General features: G+C 48.3%; 1 protein-coding gene and 1 long non-coding RNA gene across 2 annotated transcripts in view; one reads left to right on the top strand and one right to left on the bottom strand.

The window, feature by feature from the left end:
• XYLT1 (xylosyltransferase 1) overlaps positions 1–18,760 on the bottom strand; it is a 371,046-nt gene that overhangs the window by 157,804 nt on the left and 194,482 nt on the right. The window contains exon 3 of the mRNA XM_064295636.1: positions 7,825–8,335. Coding sequence (XP_064151706.1) covers positions 7,825–8,335 — 511 coding nt within the window. The remainder of the gene's footprint in view (positions 1–7,824; positions 8,336–18,760) is intronic.
• Positions 2,419–12,564, top strand: LOC135232972 (uncharacterized). Its single transcript, XR_010323644.1, has 3 exons — positions 2,419–2,663; positions 10,451–10,626; positions 11,361–12,564. It is a non-coding gene; the product is annotated as an uncharacterized LOC135232972 (long non-coding RNA).

Genomic DNA, 18,760 nt, shown 5'->3' with positions numbered 1-18,760 from the left:
CATGGGGTCACCATGCGTCGGAACTCACTCGACAACAGCTGGTTTGGTTTGGTTTTCCCTGGCTGTTTGCTTCCTGTGTCCCCCAATGCACTGTGAGCTCCATGAGGTCTAACTTTGCCTCTCTTGGTCACTGTATCCCAGTCCTGAGCACTTTGCTGGGGATGGGCTAGCTGTTCACCACATTTCCACTGAAGGAATGAGACAAATTAATGCATTTAAATACACTAAAGGAAAGAATGATGTTCACATTCAAGGCCAGTTTCCACCGGCACCCCCAGGGCTCTCCTAAATTCTCACTGAGGGGCGAAAAAGTGAGAGGGATGTAATATCACAGTTTTGTTCAGTCATCAAGCATCCGATATTTATTATATATGTGGTGTCGTGTGCTAAATAATCTCCGATTCTGCTTCAATTTATTTTAAAAAAGGAAAAAAAACAAAAAACCAAACCTGTTGCCATTGAGTCGATTCTGACTCATTGCAACCCTATGGTGACCCTATAAGACAGAGCAAAACTTCCCCATAAGGTTTCCAAGGCTATAATCTTTACAGAAGCAGGGTGCCACAGCTTTCTCCCACGGAGCGGCTAGTGGGTTCAAACCACCGACCTTTTAGTTAGGAGTCCAGTGCTTTAACCACTGCACGACCAGGGCTCCTTTTTCCTGAATTCTTAGTAATCCCAAATTACCTGCAACGTTCCTAGCCACCAAGCCTGGCCCACCAGTGTCACCCTGCCGGGGAGGGGTGGCAAGAGGAGAGGGAGAGGGAATACAGGCACCTAGGAACTCCAGGGCTGGGCACCCATCCAGGCTTCTCACCCCTCCTCGCCACCCAGAATCTCAGGAGAGTCGCCCCTTTTCCAAAACCCTCCTTCTAGCCTCAAACAAAAGGGAAGCCCATCAGTCGGGCTCTCAGCTGAGCTACTCCAAGCAGTGTCCACAAATGCAGGGCGGTAACCCGCTCCAATCCCCTGGTCTATGGATGTCATTGTGAGCGTGTGAGAAGGGGAGAGAAATCCTTCTAGCATGATCCTCCTGTCTAAAACACACTCTGGCTGGGAAGTGCTTCATTATGCATTAACTTTCCAGAAGGGGTACCGGTGAGGACCGGGAGGGGCATGCATCCAGCTCCCTCAGGGGCTGTGTTTTCGTCCTCCCTCTGTGCCTAAACCTTTCAGCTTTGCTTTCAGGCACGGCCGTACGAGAACAAACACACCCTAATGACAAGTTGGAAAATGAATGGCAGAATTGCTCAGCTGGTAGAACTTTCCTGGGGGAAACGAAGGGGGTGGAGGAGAAGGTGGAAAGAGGTGAAAGGGGCATTTATGATATTTCCCATAACTACGTATTTAGTGTTCTAAAAAGCCTGTGGGTGGTAGCTGGCTTTCTTCACGATTCCAAGACTGGAAGGGGGGAAACACAGCACTTTAGAAGGAAAAGGCAAAGATGAGCTGGTCTTTGGGGGCTCACCTCCCAATGGGGGGTCATGGGAGGACTGTTGGCCACTGCTAGCTTGCCACATAGAAGGGGCTCAGTGAATGTTTGCTGAGAGATCAGGCTGCACTGGTCTCTGTGTCCAAGGAAAACTCATGAGCAAAGATAACCAACTGATGGTCACCCCATCTAATCCACTGACCAATCCCAACAGCGTTTCCCTGCCTATATCCTGACTGATTGTGGCCTTGAGCATTGCCTGGTACACAATAGGTGACCAATAAGTGGGGTCTGCTTATTTTTTCTGGACTTGCCACAATCATCCCCCTTCCTGTTCCTCAGAAGCCCAAGGAAGACCTTTGGGACTGATTTTGTCCAACCCCAATGAGCCTTCACTGGACTCCTCCTCTTCCAGTGGATGACAACAAAAGGGTCCAGAACAACACGTCAGCCCCATCCCATCAGCCAAGCTGTGGGAGGATCCATTTGGCTTCATCACACCACCCCATTAGTGTGGCGCCTTTTAACTTTTTCACAGCTGTTCCCCCATTTTCTATCATTGGCGATACAGCAAAAGACCTAGGAAGAAGCAGTGTATTCAGCTGACAGATGGGGAAACTGAGGTATGTGCCCTGGGGGCACTCGGGGTAGCCCAGTTGGCATCCATGTCTCTCTATTTGCCCTCTGGGCCAGGCTGCCATCCTTTCTAGAATCTGCCACTCGCGCTGTGCAGTCACCGCACTGTACCTGGGTGTGGGGTGTGCATGGTATGGCCCTGCCACAGCTAGTGGTGCCATCTGCCAGTCTCTCTCTGCAGCGGCAACGGCAGCGGGCTTCCCTCAACCACCCCCTCCAAAATCCATTATCCAGCACTTCCGGCCCTGCAAAGGCTGATAGGTAAATGCGGTCTGTGTGTCATGGACAGCTGCCCTTTTATCAGAAACGCCTCCCCGCCCTCACCCCTAATCCTTGGGCAGGTCCCCGTCCTATGTGGATGCTGTCAGTCAGTCAGCTGACACTTGAAAACAGCTCTTCCTCATCCTGCAAGCGGAGCCGCCTTCACTCAGCAGCACAGCCCAGCCCATCATTTCCGGGGAACTTCTCTTGCTTCTCATCTCTTGATTCCTCACCTAAACGTCTGGGTGCAGACCACAGGCCACTGAAGCATTGTTCCCCAGCTTTTCCTGATATAGCGAAGGGGTGAGAAGTGCAGGAAGGACCAGGACAAATGGTAGGGCCTTTCTGGGGGACATTTTACCTTGAGACTGAGGGTGGGTGGTGGTTGTTGGGGCCGTGGGAGAGAAATTTCTGACAATTAATTGTTCCAAATGTAATGAGACAGAAAAAGTTGCATCTGCCCAGCAGCCAGCACCGGAATTCCTTTTGGCAGTTACACGGTCCTTACTGGGAAAGGCATTTTGACAATGGAAGGGGGAAAGGTGAGCTCCTCACCCAGGTCCTCACCTGTGGTCTGGGCTTCTAGGGAAGAGGGTCCGGGAAGGCTTCCCTGAGGAAGCGGCATTTAGGCTGAGCTCTGGAAGAGGCGGGGGTGGGGAAGGCATGTAAGGGGGATAGGGACATGAGAGAATCTCCAGGGTGAGCAGGTGAGGCCACGGCTGATAACCAGAGGGATGGAAAGGGGCTGGGCAATGGGGAGTCACCATCCAGCAGCCTCTTTCTTCTCCTCTCATCTCCTCAGTGCTCCTTTATTTCTACTCCTCCCACTACTACCAGGAGTCCCGGGGTGGTACAAACTGTTAGCATGCTTGGCTACCAACCGAAAGGCTAGAGGTTCGAGTCCACCTGGAAGCACCTCGGAAGAAAGGCCTGGAGATCTACTTCAGAAAAATCAGCCATGGAAAACCCTATGGAGCATGGTTCTACTGTGACACACATGGGGTCGCCATCAGTCAGAGTCTACTGGACAGGGACCAGAATCTACTACAGTTACTACTACTAACAGTCCAAACACACCAGCTTTGCTATTTGTTAGACACTGCACTAAGCATTTTATATGCATGATCTCATTTCAGCCAACAATCCTGTGAGAACGGGGTACGGGTATTTTTCTCTATTTTCCTGTTGAGGAAACTGAGGCACTGCGAGGCTAGGGTCACACAGCTAGTAAAGGCAGAGCCAGGATTCAAACCTGAACAGCCCAAGATCTTTGGGTGGAAATCTCCTTTTTATAGTCAAGGCTGTCCCTCACCTGCACTCCAACGTGATTTCATTCCCATGGTGTCAGCAGAGGCTCTTAGGTGGTTCTGGAAACTAAGGGTGGGACAGAGGCCCTGTCACTGGGAGTGGGCAGAGAGCTGTTTGGGGGGAGGGGAGGTGGCAGCTGGGCTGCTGCTGCAGTGAGGTCAGGGACTCTGGGGTTAGAAATAAACCTTTCTGTAGCCACTCCCGGGGGGCTGACAAGTGAGCTCCACCCAGCCCTCAAGCCTCTTTGTCTCTCACTCCTGGCTCTTCATGGTTGTTAGTGCACTACCTGCAGATTCTACCTGTCATGGCAAGAACAGATCTCTGGGAACAGGTGGAGGTGTGGCTTCCTGTCAACCCTTCACAAACTGCTTTTTCCAGCAGGCAGAGTGAAGTAGACAATTTGGGACGGCAAGGAATGTGCACTCGTCTCTGTACAAAGTAAACCGTCTCCTGGCTTCTCTTGTCAGCTGTCACCGAGTCAGCCCCAACTCACAGCAATCCCATGCGCAACACAACAAGTCACTGTCCCTGGTCCTTTACCATCCCCCCCCGCCCCCCCAACAGCTGCCGATCAGGCTGTTTCGATCCATAGGGTTGTCACTGGTTGACTTGCAGAAGCAGATTGCCAGGACTTTCTTCCTAGTTCATCTCAGTCTGGAAGCTCCACTGAAACCTGTTCATCATCACAGCATCCTGCAAGCCTCCACTGACAGATGGGTGATGGGTGCGCATGAGGTGCATTGCCTGGGAATCGAACACAGGTCTCCCGCGTGGAAGGCAAGAATTCTACCACTGAACCACCAATCCCCTACCTTTTCCCTGAATGGTGATAGCAAGGATGGAGGGCAGGGATCCTTTAGAAAAGTCAACATTGAACATCTATTTCCTTTCCTCTGAATTTTTCAGACTTTTAGCCATAAGTATTCCTTAATTATATTCAACTTCTGGCACAATATTGGGTGAAGTTTGGGTGGTACTGAGTTAAACAAAATGATAAACGGAGTGCGTACATCTGTGCACGTACACTGCGTGCACATAGGTATACATGCCTTTACACATACACTGGGTTTCCCTCCCCTCCCTGCCTCCAATTCTTCATTCCACAGAAATAAAGGGACCACTGAGCTGGAGCAGAGATACCTCCTAAGCAGAGGGAAATCCGGGTGTCACGGTTTCCAGAAAGGGAACACAATCTCCGTATGGGGTGTAATTACATCTTAGCTTTCTGCAGAAGAATAGTTTATGGCTTAAATGCTATTAATTGTAAGCCGTTTTGTTCCACGGGAAGTTGTTCATTGATAACTACCCAATTAGGGTTATTTTGCAATTAGTCTATTCACAGTAAATTTATTGCAAAAGGGGGAGGCTGTGGCACAGCAAATTAAAGCATTGCCGGGGCTGGGTGTGCGAGGGCTCTTAAATGCCAATCTTATTAACCAGCTCAGAGGTCCCGGCGGGGCTGTGCCACCTTGGCCAATAGAACAAAAGCTTCCGAGCAACCCCCAGCACATGACACAGCAAAACCACAACTGGGGGTGTCTCAGCTTAGATGGCAGAAGCTTGGGAACTCCTGGTCTAAGGCTGAAATTTAAAAAACAAAAAATTTTTTTTGCACAGTTGTGGAATAAATGACAATAAACATATATGTGATACTGATTATCAGATACTACTATGGATTGACTGGTGCTCTGGTGGCACAGTGGTTCAGCGCTCTGCTGCTAACCAAAAGGTCGGTGGTTTGAACCCACCAGCTGATTCTTGGGAGAAAGATGTGGCAGTTTGTTTCCTTAAAGATTACAGCCTTGGAAACCATCGGGGGCAGTTCTACTCTGTCCTATAGGGTCGCTATGAGTTGGAATTGACTCGACGACAACAGGTTTGGTTTTATTATGGATTGAGTTGTGTTCCCCAAAAATACGTGTTGTAAATCCTAACCCCTATACCTGGGGATGTAATTTCATTTGGGAATAGGGTTTTCTTGTTAAGTTAATGAGGCCATATTGATGTAGGGTGTGCTTTCATCCAGTCTCTTTTGAGATACAAAAGCAGATTCGGTACAGAAGTAAGGAAGTACAAACAGGGAAAGACAGATGCCACGCGGAGATTGTCAAGGAATGGAGGAAGAGAAGCTGAAAGGGACAAAGATTTTCCTGCACAGCGGACAGAGGGGCCTTCCCCTACAGCCGGTGCCCTGAATTTGGGCTTCTAGCCTCCTAAACTGTGAGAAAATAAATTTCTGTTACAGCACCACTAGCAAACTAAGGTACTGTTCTTAGGATGGAGTCCCTAGGTGGTGCCAACAGTTACATCCTTGGCTGCTAACTGAATGGCTGGGGGTTCAGGTCCACCCAGAGGCACCTCGGAAAAAAGGCCCGACAATGTATTTCTGAAAGATCGCCCATTGAAAACTCTGTGGAGCACAGTTCTACTCTGACACACACGGGGTTGCCCCGAGGTGGAGTCGACTCGACGGCAGCTGACTGCTTCCAAGTATTCAGCCTTCACAGGCCCTGAGAGGTGTGATTATGTTCAGTTCCTTGCTCAAGGTGAGCCAATGGAGTTTAGTGGGAAGGTCGCTACCTCTGGAGTCACACAGACCTGTGTGAGGTCAAATTCCAGTTCTACCCCTTAGCTTACAACCTGGAGGCTACGACATACCCTTTCTGAGTCTCAGCTTCCCCATCCGTCAAGTATCACCACAGTTACACTGAAGATAAATGAGATTTGTACAGATTTGTACAGAATGTACCCGGCACAATCTTAGCATGCAGTAGGTGCTCAAAGATGTTAGTTGTCCTATACCTTCCACCAGACACACACACACCCACACCCCCTCCTGGCTCCTGTCGGGAGCTTACAACTGATAGCAGCACTCCACAAGCACTTACGGGACCAGCCAGCTGGAAGCTGGTGTGGCTGCACTCTTCCTCATTTGTCCATCATTAGCCTTGAGTTAAATGGGCAATAAACGGGACAGGCCGGTCATCTGGGTGTTCAAACCCTGGCAAGGCCACCCACAAGCTGGGGGACCTTGGGGAAATTATGTCACCTCTCTCTCATCTGAAAAATTAGGTGCATAACAACAGTGGCAACCCTACAGAGTAGATGGTGTGATGAGATAATGAATGCCACTTGCCTAGCCCAGGGCCCTGCGCACACGGAGTGCCCCACTGAGACCTGCTGCAGGCATTATTCCCCTTCCACAGCCCGCAGAAGGTGAGACTCACCAGCAAGAAATACGTATCAGTGGCAAAAATTTAGACGCATAGACACATGTGATACCCACCTGTGCTAAACCGTTCCCTCCATCTTCCAAGGGCCCCCTGCACTCTGCCCAGGAATCCTCTATTACAGTGAGAGGCCTGACTTATTAAGGGATTATCACCAAAGAGAAGAGTGCCCCTGGCCCAGGACACTAGTGAATGAATACACAGGAGGAGGGAGGGAAGAGGGAAGAAGGGAGGGAGGCAAGGAGGAAGGGAGGAAGGAAGGAAAAGGAAGGGAGGTAAGGAGGAGTGAAGGGGGGAGGAAGAGAGGGAGAGAGGGAGGAGGGAAGGAGGGAGGGAGGGAGAGAAGAAGGAGGGAAGGAAGGAGGCAGGAAGAAGGGAGGGAGAGATGGAGGAGGGAAGGAGGGAGGAAGGGAAGTAGAGAGGGAGGAAAGGAAGGAAAGAATTAGGAAGAAAGGAAGGAAGAAAGAAGGGAGGGAGGAAAGGAGGGAGGGAAGAAAGGAAGGCAGGATGGAGGAAGAGAGGGAAAAATTTTAGACGGAGAAAAATGTGAAAGCTGTCTTTCAAAGAGGCTCCGAAATCAATGCAGCCAGTTAGAAATCTTTCAAATCACATTCAGTTACAATAATAATCCTGTCAATTCCAATCCTGACATTCTGCTGAGAAACCATACCATGTCAATACAGTCACCTTCTATCCTGAAATTTTCACTGTCGCCCTGATCTCATCGTAATTTTATCCCTTGTCTTAAAGACAATCGATTAAAGCTGTAACAAAAAGCAATTTCGCTTTTATACTTTTGTAAAACTTTTCTTATAGGAGACTTCACAAATCAGGGAGTCCCTAAACGCATCAGATCTCGTGCCCTGATCTCGGGTTTGACGAACAGGGTGGCTGCTCTCAGGGAGTCTGAGGATGTGGGCAGAACGGGTCTCCTCTGGCCAGGGGGCTGGGACTTACCCTCCAGGGGGCAGAACCGAGCCACCTTCTCAGGCATCAGGAGTCCCAGCTTGTGGCGGCAGTAGGTTTCTGCGATCTCCTGGCGACAGTGCTTGGACTTGGAGCGGGAGAGGGCCGAGATGGCCTCCTTGCCCGAGATGTCACACTTGGGGTGCTGGTCATACTTGATCTCGGGGGAGCTGTCCCTGCTCTTCTTGGCATGGGCCTGCTGGAGGGCATCCTTCCCACGGCTGCTGTTGACTGTGGCTCTCTCACCAGGAGGCAGCACCTCGTTGGCACCCTTCCCCAGGAAAGGGTGTCCCCTTCCTTTCTCCTCCTGCTCCAGCTTCTTTTTCAACAGCTCCTTTGGTTTGCTCAGGGGCTTCTTCGTCAACTCAGGCTGGTGCTTCTGCTTTTGAGTCCTGGGGGCGAAGTTGCTGTTGTCAACATTCTCAAAGTCTTTGGGGACCGAGTTCTCATTGTTGCTGTCTGTTCGCACTTTCTCTTTTGGCCGGTGTGAGAAGTAGCCATCCTGGAGAATTTGGGAGAGAAACACAGGAGAGAATTTTTATGAGCGATCACACTAATTAGGTGGGCCGTGGGGAGTGTGGAAGGTTCCTAGGTGTCCTAAGTGGTTTGCACTTGACTACTAACCAAAAGATTGGCGGTTCTAACCTACCCAGTGGCACTACGGAATAAAGACCTTAATCTGCTTCCGTAAGATTACTGCCAAGAAAACCCCAAGGAGCAGTTCTACTCTGTAACACATGGGGTCACCATGAGTTGCAATCGACTCAATGGACACAGGTTTGATTTTTGGTTTTGGATAGTAAGTTTCTTTCCTTGGCCACCTGGGTCATTGGACTGAAGCATTTTGTTTAAGTTTCTTGTTGAAATTCTAGCAGAAAGTGCTATGATGGTTTATTTAAGGGATGGAAATGCCATAATAAAGTTACAAAGGGAGAAAATATTGGTAGGGTATTATATACATTCCATTGCCTTTAGTATATGCTCATATATCTATGCCCAGAAAAGCAATCAACCCCAGCTAGTGTTAACTCTGAAGGAGAGACATCCTTGCCTTTTTTGGAAGGGTATGCAGCCTTTTTTTTTTTTTTAATGCAGCCTTTGCAGAAAGAACCTTAAGATGGGTCCCAGGGAGGAGACACAATCGGACATCCTTGTACTTGAGTTGTGGCTTCTAATGTCTGTACCTAGGGCAGGGCTGATTTAGTCCCCTGTGGTCAAGGGAATGGCCAGGGTCATTCTGGACAAAGTGCATGGTGTGGGACTTTCCAGGGAGGTGCCCCACCTCAGTGCCTGCATCAGGAGATGGGGCCTGGCCCTTCCGACCGCTCTGACCAAATGCACCATTCAAGGGATGCCGCAAAGTTCCTGAAACATGGTGCTCCTGCTTCGCACCCCTTTGCAAGCCCTCAACCTGAAAGAGTAGCTGCTGCCCCAAAGCTTGCCACCTGAGGGGACCTCCAAAGCCACAGAGAATGCTGACTGCTCCGTACATCTACCTCGTTCCTAGAGAAACACATTGTCCATAGGCAGCGATTCCGGGGGACAATTTCCCAGCTAGTTTTGCTTTTTAAGGAGAGCTGAAATGTGCCTCTTAACAGTTCCCAAGGAGAGGCATGGTGAGGACCGGGCAGTGGTGGCCACGCAGGCAGCTGACGCTCAGCATGGCTCCTGCTCTGTTGGTGGTCGGCAAACAACGGCCCACCATCTGTTTTTGTAAATAACTTTTTATTGGAACACAGCCACACCTGTTTGTTTATGTATTGTTTACCGCTGCTTTAAGGAGCTCTGGTGGTGCAGTAGTTAAGCTTGGCTGCTAAGTAAAAAGTCCGCAGTTTGAACCCACCAGCCACTCCAAGGGAGAAAGATGTGAAGATTACAGCCTTGGAAACTCAGTGGGGGCAGTTCTACTCTGTCCTATAGGGTCGCTCTGGGTCGGAATCGACTAGACGGCAGTAGGTACGGCTGGCTGCTTCTGTGCTGCAATGACAGAGCTGAGTGTCGTGACAGAGACCATCTGGCCTGCAGAGCCTAAAGTATTTCTATCTGGTGCTTTATGGAAAAATGTACCAAGCCCTGATCTGGGGAAAGTGTGAAGTTTAAAAGGCCCTCTTCTCTTGGGCTCCGCTTAGTTGCCCCTAACCCACCATTCCTATTTGATTCAGCAGTGGTCTGGAGAAGAAGCCATATATATGGGTGCCCCCTTCTAGCCTTAGGAGGCAGTGGTGGTTCAGTGGTGGAGCTCTTGTCTTCCATGCGGGAGACTCTGGTTCAATTCCCAGCCAATGTACCTCATGTATGGCCACCACCCATCTGTCAGTGGAGTCTTGTGCGTGGCTATGATGCTGAACAGGTTTCAGCAGAGCTTCCAGACCAAGAGAGACTAGGAAGAAAGGCCTGGAGCTCTACTTCTGCAAAACCAGCCACTGAAAAAAAATCCTATGAATCACAACAGTCCATCCCATCATACGTGGGGTTCCCACAAGCTGACCCTTTGTCGACTGCCATCTAGCGTTAAGCACCAATCCTATTTGGTGGTGGTTGTAAGAATAACAGCTGACACTAAGATGCCTCAGGGCAACTCTGTACATTGAGTACTGTTATTATTCCCATTTTACAGGTGGGGAAACTGAGCATCAGGGAAGACATGACTTGCTCAAGGTAACACAGCCAGTCAGTGGCGATGCTGGGATTCAAACCAGTTCTACAGACCAAAGATGCCACGTTCTGGGCTGCCAGTTATACTGCTGTCTCCTGAGAAGCTGCAAAGCTCTTCTAACATCTACGTCCCTCCTGGTAAGCTGCAGCCTGGGTTTGTACCACACAATCTGGTCCCCTTCCCACACATCCCACCCTGTAGATGGTGCGAGTGTAGGCATGTAGCTTCCCAACTGCCATCCCTAGGCTGGTCAGTTTCCTGCTGGGTGGCAGGGAGTCACAGAGGGAGATGGGACAGGAAGCGGGGGCTAGCAAGCACTGACAGTCTGAGGTGGCAGGAGTTGGGGGGTGATGGGGAGAAAGTAAAAAACTGGAAAGCAGAGTTTTAAAAAATGCCATTGAGTTGATTCCAACTCGTGGTGACCCTATGTGTGTCAAAGTAGAATGTGCTCCACAGGGTTTTCAATGGCTGATTTTTTCAGAAATAGATTGCCAGGCCTTTCTTCTGAAGCACCTCTGGGTGGACTTGAATTGCCAACCTTTCAGTGTGTAGCCAAGTGCTTAATCATTTGTACCACCCAGGGAATCCTGGAAAACAGAGTAGGAAGGAAGAAACAGAGAGGACCCGAGACGGGCAAGCTGTGTCCGTAGTGGGTCCCAGCAGAGCTGCTGCTGGCCATGCACAGGGGCCACTATGACCTCCAGGTCTGTGGGGAGGAGCCTTCCATTTTAAGTGACACTGGTTCTGGCCTTTCTTACCCTCCCATAGAGGCTTGGAATAAATCCCCCTCAGGGGGGCCTTGAGCATGACTCTGATCTTGTAACCTAAACAAACCCACTGATTCTCCTCTTTCCCTTCTTTCTGTCTGCAGGCCCTTGAAGAATCCCAACCGGTGTCTCAGAGGCATTTTCTGAACACTTACCAGTGTACCATACTAAGCAACTTACAGGCATTACTTACTAGATGCAGACAGTCGCCCTACAATATAGGAGATATTCTCAGCAATTGCCCTTGCACAGAAAGAAGAAGCCGAGGTTGGTGGCTCCTAACTTTCCGTGAGTACTACATGCCAGGCAAGGTGCTAAGCCCTACCACGTGATGGCTCACTTAACCTTCAGGAGTAACTTCCACAGCAGGTCCTATTGTTCTCCCCTCTTACAGAAGGAGAAGAAGAGTCATGAGAATGTCCAGAAACTTGCCCAAGGTCATCTGGGGAGGCAGTGGTCTGGTGCTAGAGCTTGCTATAGTGCCTCTGCTCTTTTGCTGAGAGGTAAATCGAAGAGCAACTTAGCTCCCCTTCTCCTGTATGGAAGGAAAAAAGACCTTCACCCACATTCTCCTAAGGTGGAATGGCACTGGAACGAGGGTGGTTTCCAGCAAGGCTCTTGGCGAATATTTCTGTTTCCTTCTGTAATGGACTGAATTGTGGCCCCTCAAAATATGTGTTGTACAGCCTACCCCTCATACCCGTGGATATAATCCCATTCAGGAATAAGGTTTTCTTTATTATCTTAATGAAGCCGTATCAGTGTAGGGTGTGTCTTAAGCCAATCGCTTCTAGGACATAAAAAGAGCAGATTAGGTACAGAAGCAAGCAAACACAGACAGGGAAGATAGATGCTACCCCATATGAAGAACACCAGGGAAAGAGGAACAGAAGAAGAAAAGGGACAAGGACCTTCCTCCAGAGTTGACCCAGAGAGAAAGGCTTCCCCTAGAGCTGGTGCTCTGAATTCAGACTTCTAGCCTCCTAAACTGTGAGAAAATAAAATTTGTTTGTTAAAGCCACCCACTTGTGGTATTTCTATTCATAGCAGCACTAAGAAACTAAGACACCCTCCTTCAGGTACACAGTAGGATTGCAATTCCCCTGCGAGTTAGGCACAGCCAGACAACTTGCGGTAGCCAACACAAGTGATTGGAGCCATTTCCGAGCCAGGGCACAATCTGCCCCCTTCCCTCCCCCACAGCGCCCAGTTATGCTTCTGATGGGAGAACAGCCTGTAGCCCTGAGTGAGGCCAGGGGGGCCAGAGACCCAGCCAATCCTCAGTGGGCAGAAATAAACCTTTGTTGCTTTAAGTCACCAAGTGGATGGGGATCTTTGTCACTGCAGCGTGGTCTAGACCATCCTGATGAGTAGAGGAGCTAACCTGATCTACTTTGTTCCTCCTTGCTGTTCCCAGGTACAGGAGCCAGATTGTTTCTTAATTTTTCTTTTTTTTCCTCACAGAAAATCAGTCTGATGTTTCCTACTCTCGGATCTAAATTCTGTCCCTAAGCCCGGTTTCTGGATGTTAAGGAGAGGGCAGGACGTTAGCAGAAGCGCCGTCTGCCCTCACAGATATCTGTCTCCTCTCTCATCAGATGCATTCTGAGTATTGCTCTTGGGCTCTTTTCTGTCCTCATTAACAGACGATCACACGTTTGGCCCCCAAGCAGAGAACCTCCACAAACCACCCATTTCAAAAGCTCACATTCCCTACCGTTTTCGGCAGACCTTCACCAAGCAAAACCAGACACAAGGAAACCCTTTCATCGCCTTCCCCCAGGCAGCCGGTAAAGCTAACCTGACGATCCGCTGGTGGATTTCTCTGGCTGATCTGTGGTATCAGGCACAGAGGCCGCCATCAGTTCTATCACAAATCTTGATTAACAAGCACCATCTACTCAAGGGAGGCCATCACAATGGGGATGATTAGCTTGGTGTGGCCCCGTGGCCTTCTGCCTGGCCCAGATGACACCCGGTTGCCATGGGGAATCAAAAGACTCGAGCGTAAGAGGGAAGGAAAATATTTTGTCTCCTGGGATGAAGAGCTCACAGATATCAGATCGCTTCCAGAAAAACCAGTAAGTCAATGAGACACACAGCAAGAAATCAGGGAAACATTCAGACTGAATACCATTATCCTACAAATTCAATGGTGGTTGTTCGTTTTGTTTTTGTAAAAATACATACAACACTTGCCAATTTAACATTTTTCAGGTGTACAATTTAGTGACACCTTCAAAAAAAAAAAAAAATTTTTTTTCCCCACCCATAGCGTTGCCAAATTTCCCATCACCATAAACAGCAACTCAGTGCTTCCGAAACAATGACTCCCCCTTTCTCCCTTCCTCTCAACCCTGGTGTCATGGATTGAATTATGTTCCCCCAAAAATGTGTGTATCAATTTGGCTAGGCCACGATTCCCAGTATTGTGTGGTTGTCCTCCATTTTGTTTTTCTTTTCACTGAACTTTAGATGAAGGTTTACAGAACAAACTAGTTTTTCATCAGTTAGTACACACATTGTTGTATGACATTGGTTAACAACCCCACGACATGCCAACACTCTCCCTTCTCAACCCTGGCCTCCCTTATTACCAGCTTTCCTGTTCTCTCCTACTGTCCTCCATTTTGTGATTGTAATTTTATGTTAAAGAGCGTTAGGATGGGATTATAACACCCTTACTATGGTCACATCCCTGATCCAATGTAAAGGGAGTTCCCTGGGGCGTGGCCTGCACCACCTTTTATCTTACAAGAGATGATTCTAAGGGAAGAAAGCAAAGTTGGGGACCTCATACCACCAAGAAAGAACCACCAGGAGCAGAGCACATCCTTTAGGCTTGGGGTTCCTGCACAAAGAAGCTCCTAGTCCAGGCGAAGATTGATGAGAAGGACCTTCCTCCAGAGCCAACAGAGAGAGAACACCTTCTCCTGGAGCTGACACCCTGAATTTGGACTTCTAGCCTACCAGATGTGAGGAAAGAAATTTCTCTTTGTTAAAGCCATCCACTTGTGGTATTTCTGTTATAGCAGCGCTAGATGACTAAGAGGCCTGGTAACCACTTTGGTCTCTACACATTTGCTTGTTGTTATTTCATATAAGAGAGATCATACAATATGTGTCCTTTTGTGGCTGACTTATTTTGCTCAGCATAATGTCCAGAAGCTCCATCCATGTTGTAGCATGTATCAGGACTTTATTTCTCTTTATGGCTGAGTAGTTTTCCACTGCATGGATGTACTAAGTTGTGTTTACCCATTCATTCATTGATGGACATTTAGGTTGTTTCCACCTTTTGGCTACTGTGACTGTTGTGTTGTTGTTGTTAGGTGCCATCGAGTCGGTTCCGACTCATAGGGACCCCCATGCACAACAGAACGAAACACTGCCCAGTGCTGCGCCATCTCTACAATCGTTGTTATGCTTGAGCTCATTGTTGCAGCCACTGTGTCAATCCACCTCGTTGAGGGTCTTCCTCTTTTACGCTGACCCTGTAGTCTGCCAAGCATCATGTCCTTCTCCAGGGACTGATCCCTCCTGACAACATGTCCAAAGTATGTAAGACGCAGTCTCGCCATCCTTGCTTCTAAGGAGCATTCTGGTTGTACTTCTTCTAAGACAGATTTGTTCCTTCTTTTGGCAGTCCATGGTATATTCAATATTCTTCCCCAACACCACAATTCAAAGGCGTCAACTCTTCTTTGGTCTTCCTTATTCATTGTCCAGCTTTCACATGCATATGATGCGATTGAAAATACCATGGCTTGGGTCAGGCACACCTTAGTCTTCAGGGTGACATCTTTGCTCTTCAACACTTTGAAGAGGTCCTTTGCAGCAGATTTGCCCAATGCAATGTGTCTTTTGATTTCTTGACTGCTGCTTCCATGGCTGTTGATTGTGGATCCAAGTAAAATGAAATCCTTGACAACTTCAATCTTTTCTCCATTTATCATGATGTTGCTCATTGGTCCAGCTGTGAGGATTTTTGTTTTCTTTATGTTGAGGTGTAATCCATACTGAAGGCTGTGGTCTTTGATCTTCAAGTCCTCTTCACTTTCAGCAAGCAAGGTTGTGTCATCTGCATAACGCAGGTTGTTAATGAGTCTTCCTCCAATCTTGATGCCCCGTTCTTCTTCATACAGTCCAGCTTCTCGTATTATTTGTTCAGCATACAGATTAAACAGGTATGGTGAAAGAATACAACCCTGACGCACACCTTTCCTGACTTTAAACCAATCACTATCCCCTTGTTCTGTCCGAACAACTGCCTCTTGATCTATGTAAAGGTTCCTCATGAGCACAATTAAGTGTTTTGGAATTCCCATTCTTCGCAGTGTTATCCATAGTTTGTTATGATCCACACAATCAAATGCCTTTGCATAATCAATAAAACACAGGTAAACATCCTTCCGCTATTCTCTGCTTTCAGCCAGGATCCATCTGACATCCGCAATGATATCCCTGGTTCCACGTCCTCTTCTGAAACCAGCCTGAATTTCTGGCGGTTCCCTGTCGATATACTGCTGCAGCTGTTTTTGAATGATCTTCAGCAGAATTTTGCTTGCGTGTTATATTAATGATATTGTTCTATAATTTCCACATTTGGTTGTATCACCTTTCTTGGGAATTGGCATAAATATGGATCTCCTCCGATCAGTTGGCCGGGAAGCTGTCTTCCATATTTCTTGGCATAGACGAGTGAGCACCTCCGGCGCTGCATCTGTGACTAGTCAGTGGTTTCTATAGTGGCCAGTGAGTTCTCCCTTACCTTACCCTCACCCTTCACCTGACCACCAAGAAGCAAAAAGGTCTCAGTCATTTCTCCTTCTTCAAGAGACCTGAAGTCCCAAAAGCCAAAGCCCAAGTTCCCTGCCCTATAAAACTGTCCTTGGGAGGCTTTCAAGCAGAAACCTACCAGATGACTATCACTTGACTAGCCTCTCTCTGTGTTCGCCATAATTGTGCCCTCCACATGCCTTGCACCCCTAATCTCTCAACAAACCAGGTAGAAGGCAGTACTGCTGTTTGGTGCCATCAAGTTGGCTCCGACTCATAGCGACCCCGTAGGGCAGAGTAGAACTGCCCCATAGGGTTTCCAAGGAGCACCTGGTAGAGGTGAACTGCTGACCTTTCAGTTAGCAGCTGAGCACTTAAGGACTGTGCCATCAGGGCTCCCTGACTGTACTAGTTCTAATTAAAAGAAGGACACAAAGGCTCAGATACATGAAAAGAAAACCGACCAAGGTCATACTGCTAGTAATGAAGTGACTCAAACTCTCTTTGCCTCAGTTTTCTCATTTGGAAAATGGGGATGATAGTAATAGTGACCTCATCATTTTTTTGGGGGGAAGGATGAATACACATAAAGCTCCTGGAACTGTTCCTGCCACTTAAAGCAAGAATAATGAGTAGGAGACCCGGACGAGGTAACTTGACCAATTAACACTATAACCATCTCAAGGAGGCCTGGAGGTGCAGTGGTTAAGGGCTCAGCTGCTAATCAAAAGGTTGATGGTTTCAACTCACCAGCTAGTCTGTGGGAGAAAGATGTGGCAGTCTGCTTCCGTAAAGATTACAGCCTTGGAAACCCTATGGGGCAGTTCTACTCTGTCTCATACGGTCCCGATGAGTCAGAATCAACTCAACAGCGACGGGTTCAACCATCTCAGCCCTGATGGTCTCTGCCCGGAAGACAGATTGGTTATTATTTCTATTTCTCCACCGTGATCAACCCCTTTATTCTTAGCCAGTCACCTTGGGTTATTTATGCAAATGCAACCCTTTGACTTATTTTATCTTAATGTACTTATTACAATGATTGCACATTCAAATGTTTGCATGCCAGCTCTGAAACTCTAATTGCTGCACAGTTGCCTTACCTCTAAGCTGCTGCTTGAATCCATTTTTATTCCAGAGAAATAATTATATGCAATAATGTCCTCCATCCCCATTTCAACCTCGGGCATGTTTACAGCCAGTTTCAATCAGGTAGAAATACGCTAAACACAATGTGGCTCTGAGAAGCAGTTTACGTGACCCGTGCTGTTGCTTCAGAGACACCTGGGTTGTCTTCTGTCCTTCCCCGGTTCTCCCGTGTTCAGATTCTGGATCCACCTCTACTCATTCAGTTGATCGAATCTGAGCCCCTTGGTCCTGTGCTCTCACTGTTGATGTAGAACGTACAGCGGAGAAGACCCAGGCGCCTGTCTTAAGTTAGCTACTGACCACTTTTCTCCTCTGTAAAATGACTGGTCCAGAATGTCTGTTACTAAACAGTGCCTGAATTAGACATTCATCAATATGATCCACTAACAAAGCTCTGCCATTTCAGCTCACTGAAAAACAATTTGATCGACTTTGAGAGCCCAGGGGCTAAAAAACACAGAGAAGCTCCAAAGTGCATCTTGTCCCCTCTCAGCCTCATCCTGTGACCATCGTCTCTAGCAGGGTGTGAAGATGAAGTGCTCTGGAGTCTGGCAGAAGCGGGTTCAGTTCCTCCCTCCTCCAATCACCAGCTCTCAGAGCTGAGACAAATCACTTCATCTTTCTGTGCCTCAGTTTTCTCATCCATAAAACCAAAAACCCAAGCCCACTGCCATCAAGTCGATTCTGACTCATAGCAACCGTACAGGACAGAAAAGAACTTCCCCATAGGGCTTCCAAGGCTGTAAATCTTTATGTAAGCAGGCTGCCACATCTTTCTCCCACAGAATGGCTGGTAGGTTTGAACCACTGACCTCTTGGTTAGCAGCCAATCGCTTTAACCACTGTGCCACCAGGACTTCTTTTCTCATCAATTCTAGGTGGCTAAGAACGGCAAGAATGGCACCCACGTCACAGGCACTGAGAGAATTGGTTAGGACAGAGCACAGTGCTTGGCACATGGGAAGTGCTTAAGAAACATCACTGGTACAGTGAAAACTGTGAGAGCTGGAACTTGGCGGGACTGCCTTGTTTTTCCAGGTCTCACAAGTTTTCTGCTTTTGACGGAGTGCAGTTGTAACCACTCTTCTATTGCTCATTTTAGTGGGAAATATTTGAGTTTCCCTTCTCTGACGGGTTTCTGCCTTACACAGGTTCCGGCTTTCACAGGTTTTACTACTGTATTAGGAAGCATGCAGCAGCGTTGACTCCGCCCCGGGCTCTGTCCCAAGCCCTTTGCATGGATAGTCTGGATATAGTGCTGTTGTTGTCGTCCTTCGAGTTGATTCCGACTCATGGTAGCCCCATGTGTGCAGAGTAGAACTGTGCTCCGTGGGGTTTTCAAGGCTATGACCTTCCGGAAGCACTTTACCAGGGCTGTCTTCCGAGGCGCCTCTGGGTGGGTTTGAACCGCCAACTTTTTGGCTAGTGGTGAACTACTTAACCGTTTGCACCATCCAGGGAAGGGACTCTTGCACAGATTAGCTCGTGTAATCCTCATGACAAGTCTATGAAGAAAATGCTGTACTATTCTCCCCATCTTTTGGATGGGCATACTGAGGGTTCAGGGAAGTAAGTG

The sequence above is a fragment of the Loxodonta africana genome, chromosome 12 (assembly GCF_030014295.1).
Source record: "Loxodonta africana isolate mLoxAfr1 chromosome 12, mLoxAfr1.hap2, whole genome shotgun sequence".
Lineage (NCBI taxonomy): Eukaryota > Metazoa > Chordata > Mammalia > Proboscidea > Elephantidae > Loxodonta > Loxodonta africana.
Note: the sequence above shows the minus strand (reverse complement) of the source record. Positions and strands in the feature narration are given on the sequence as shown.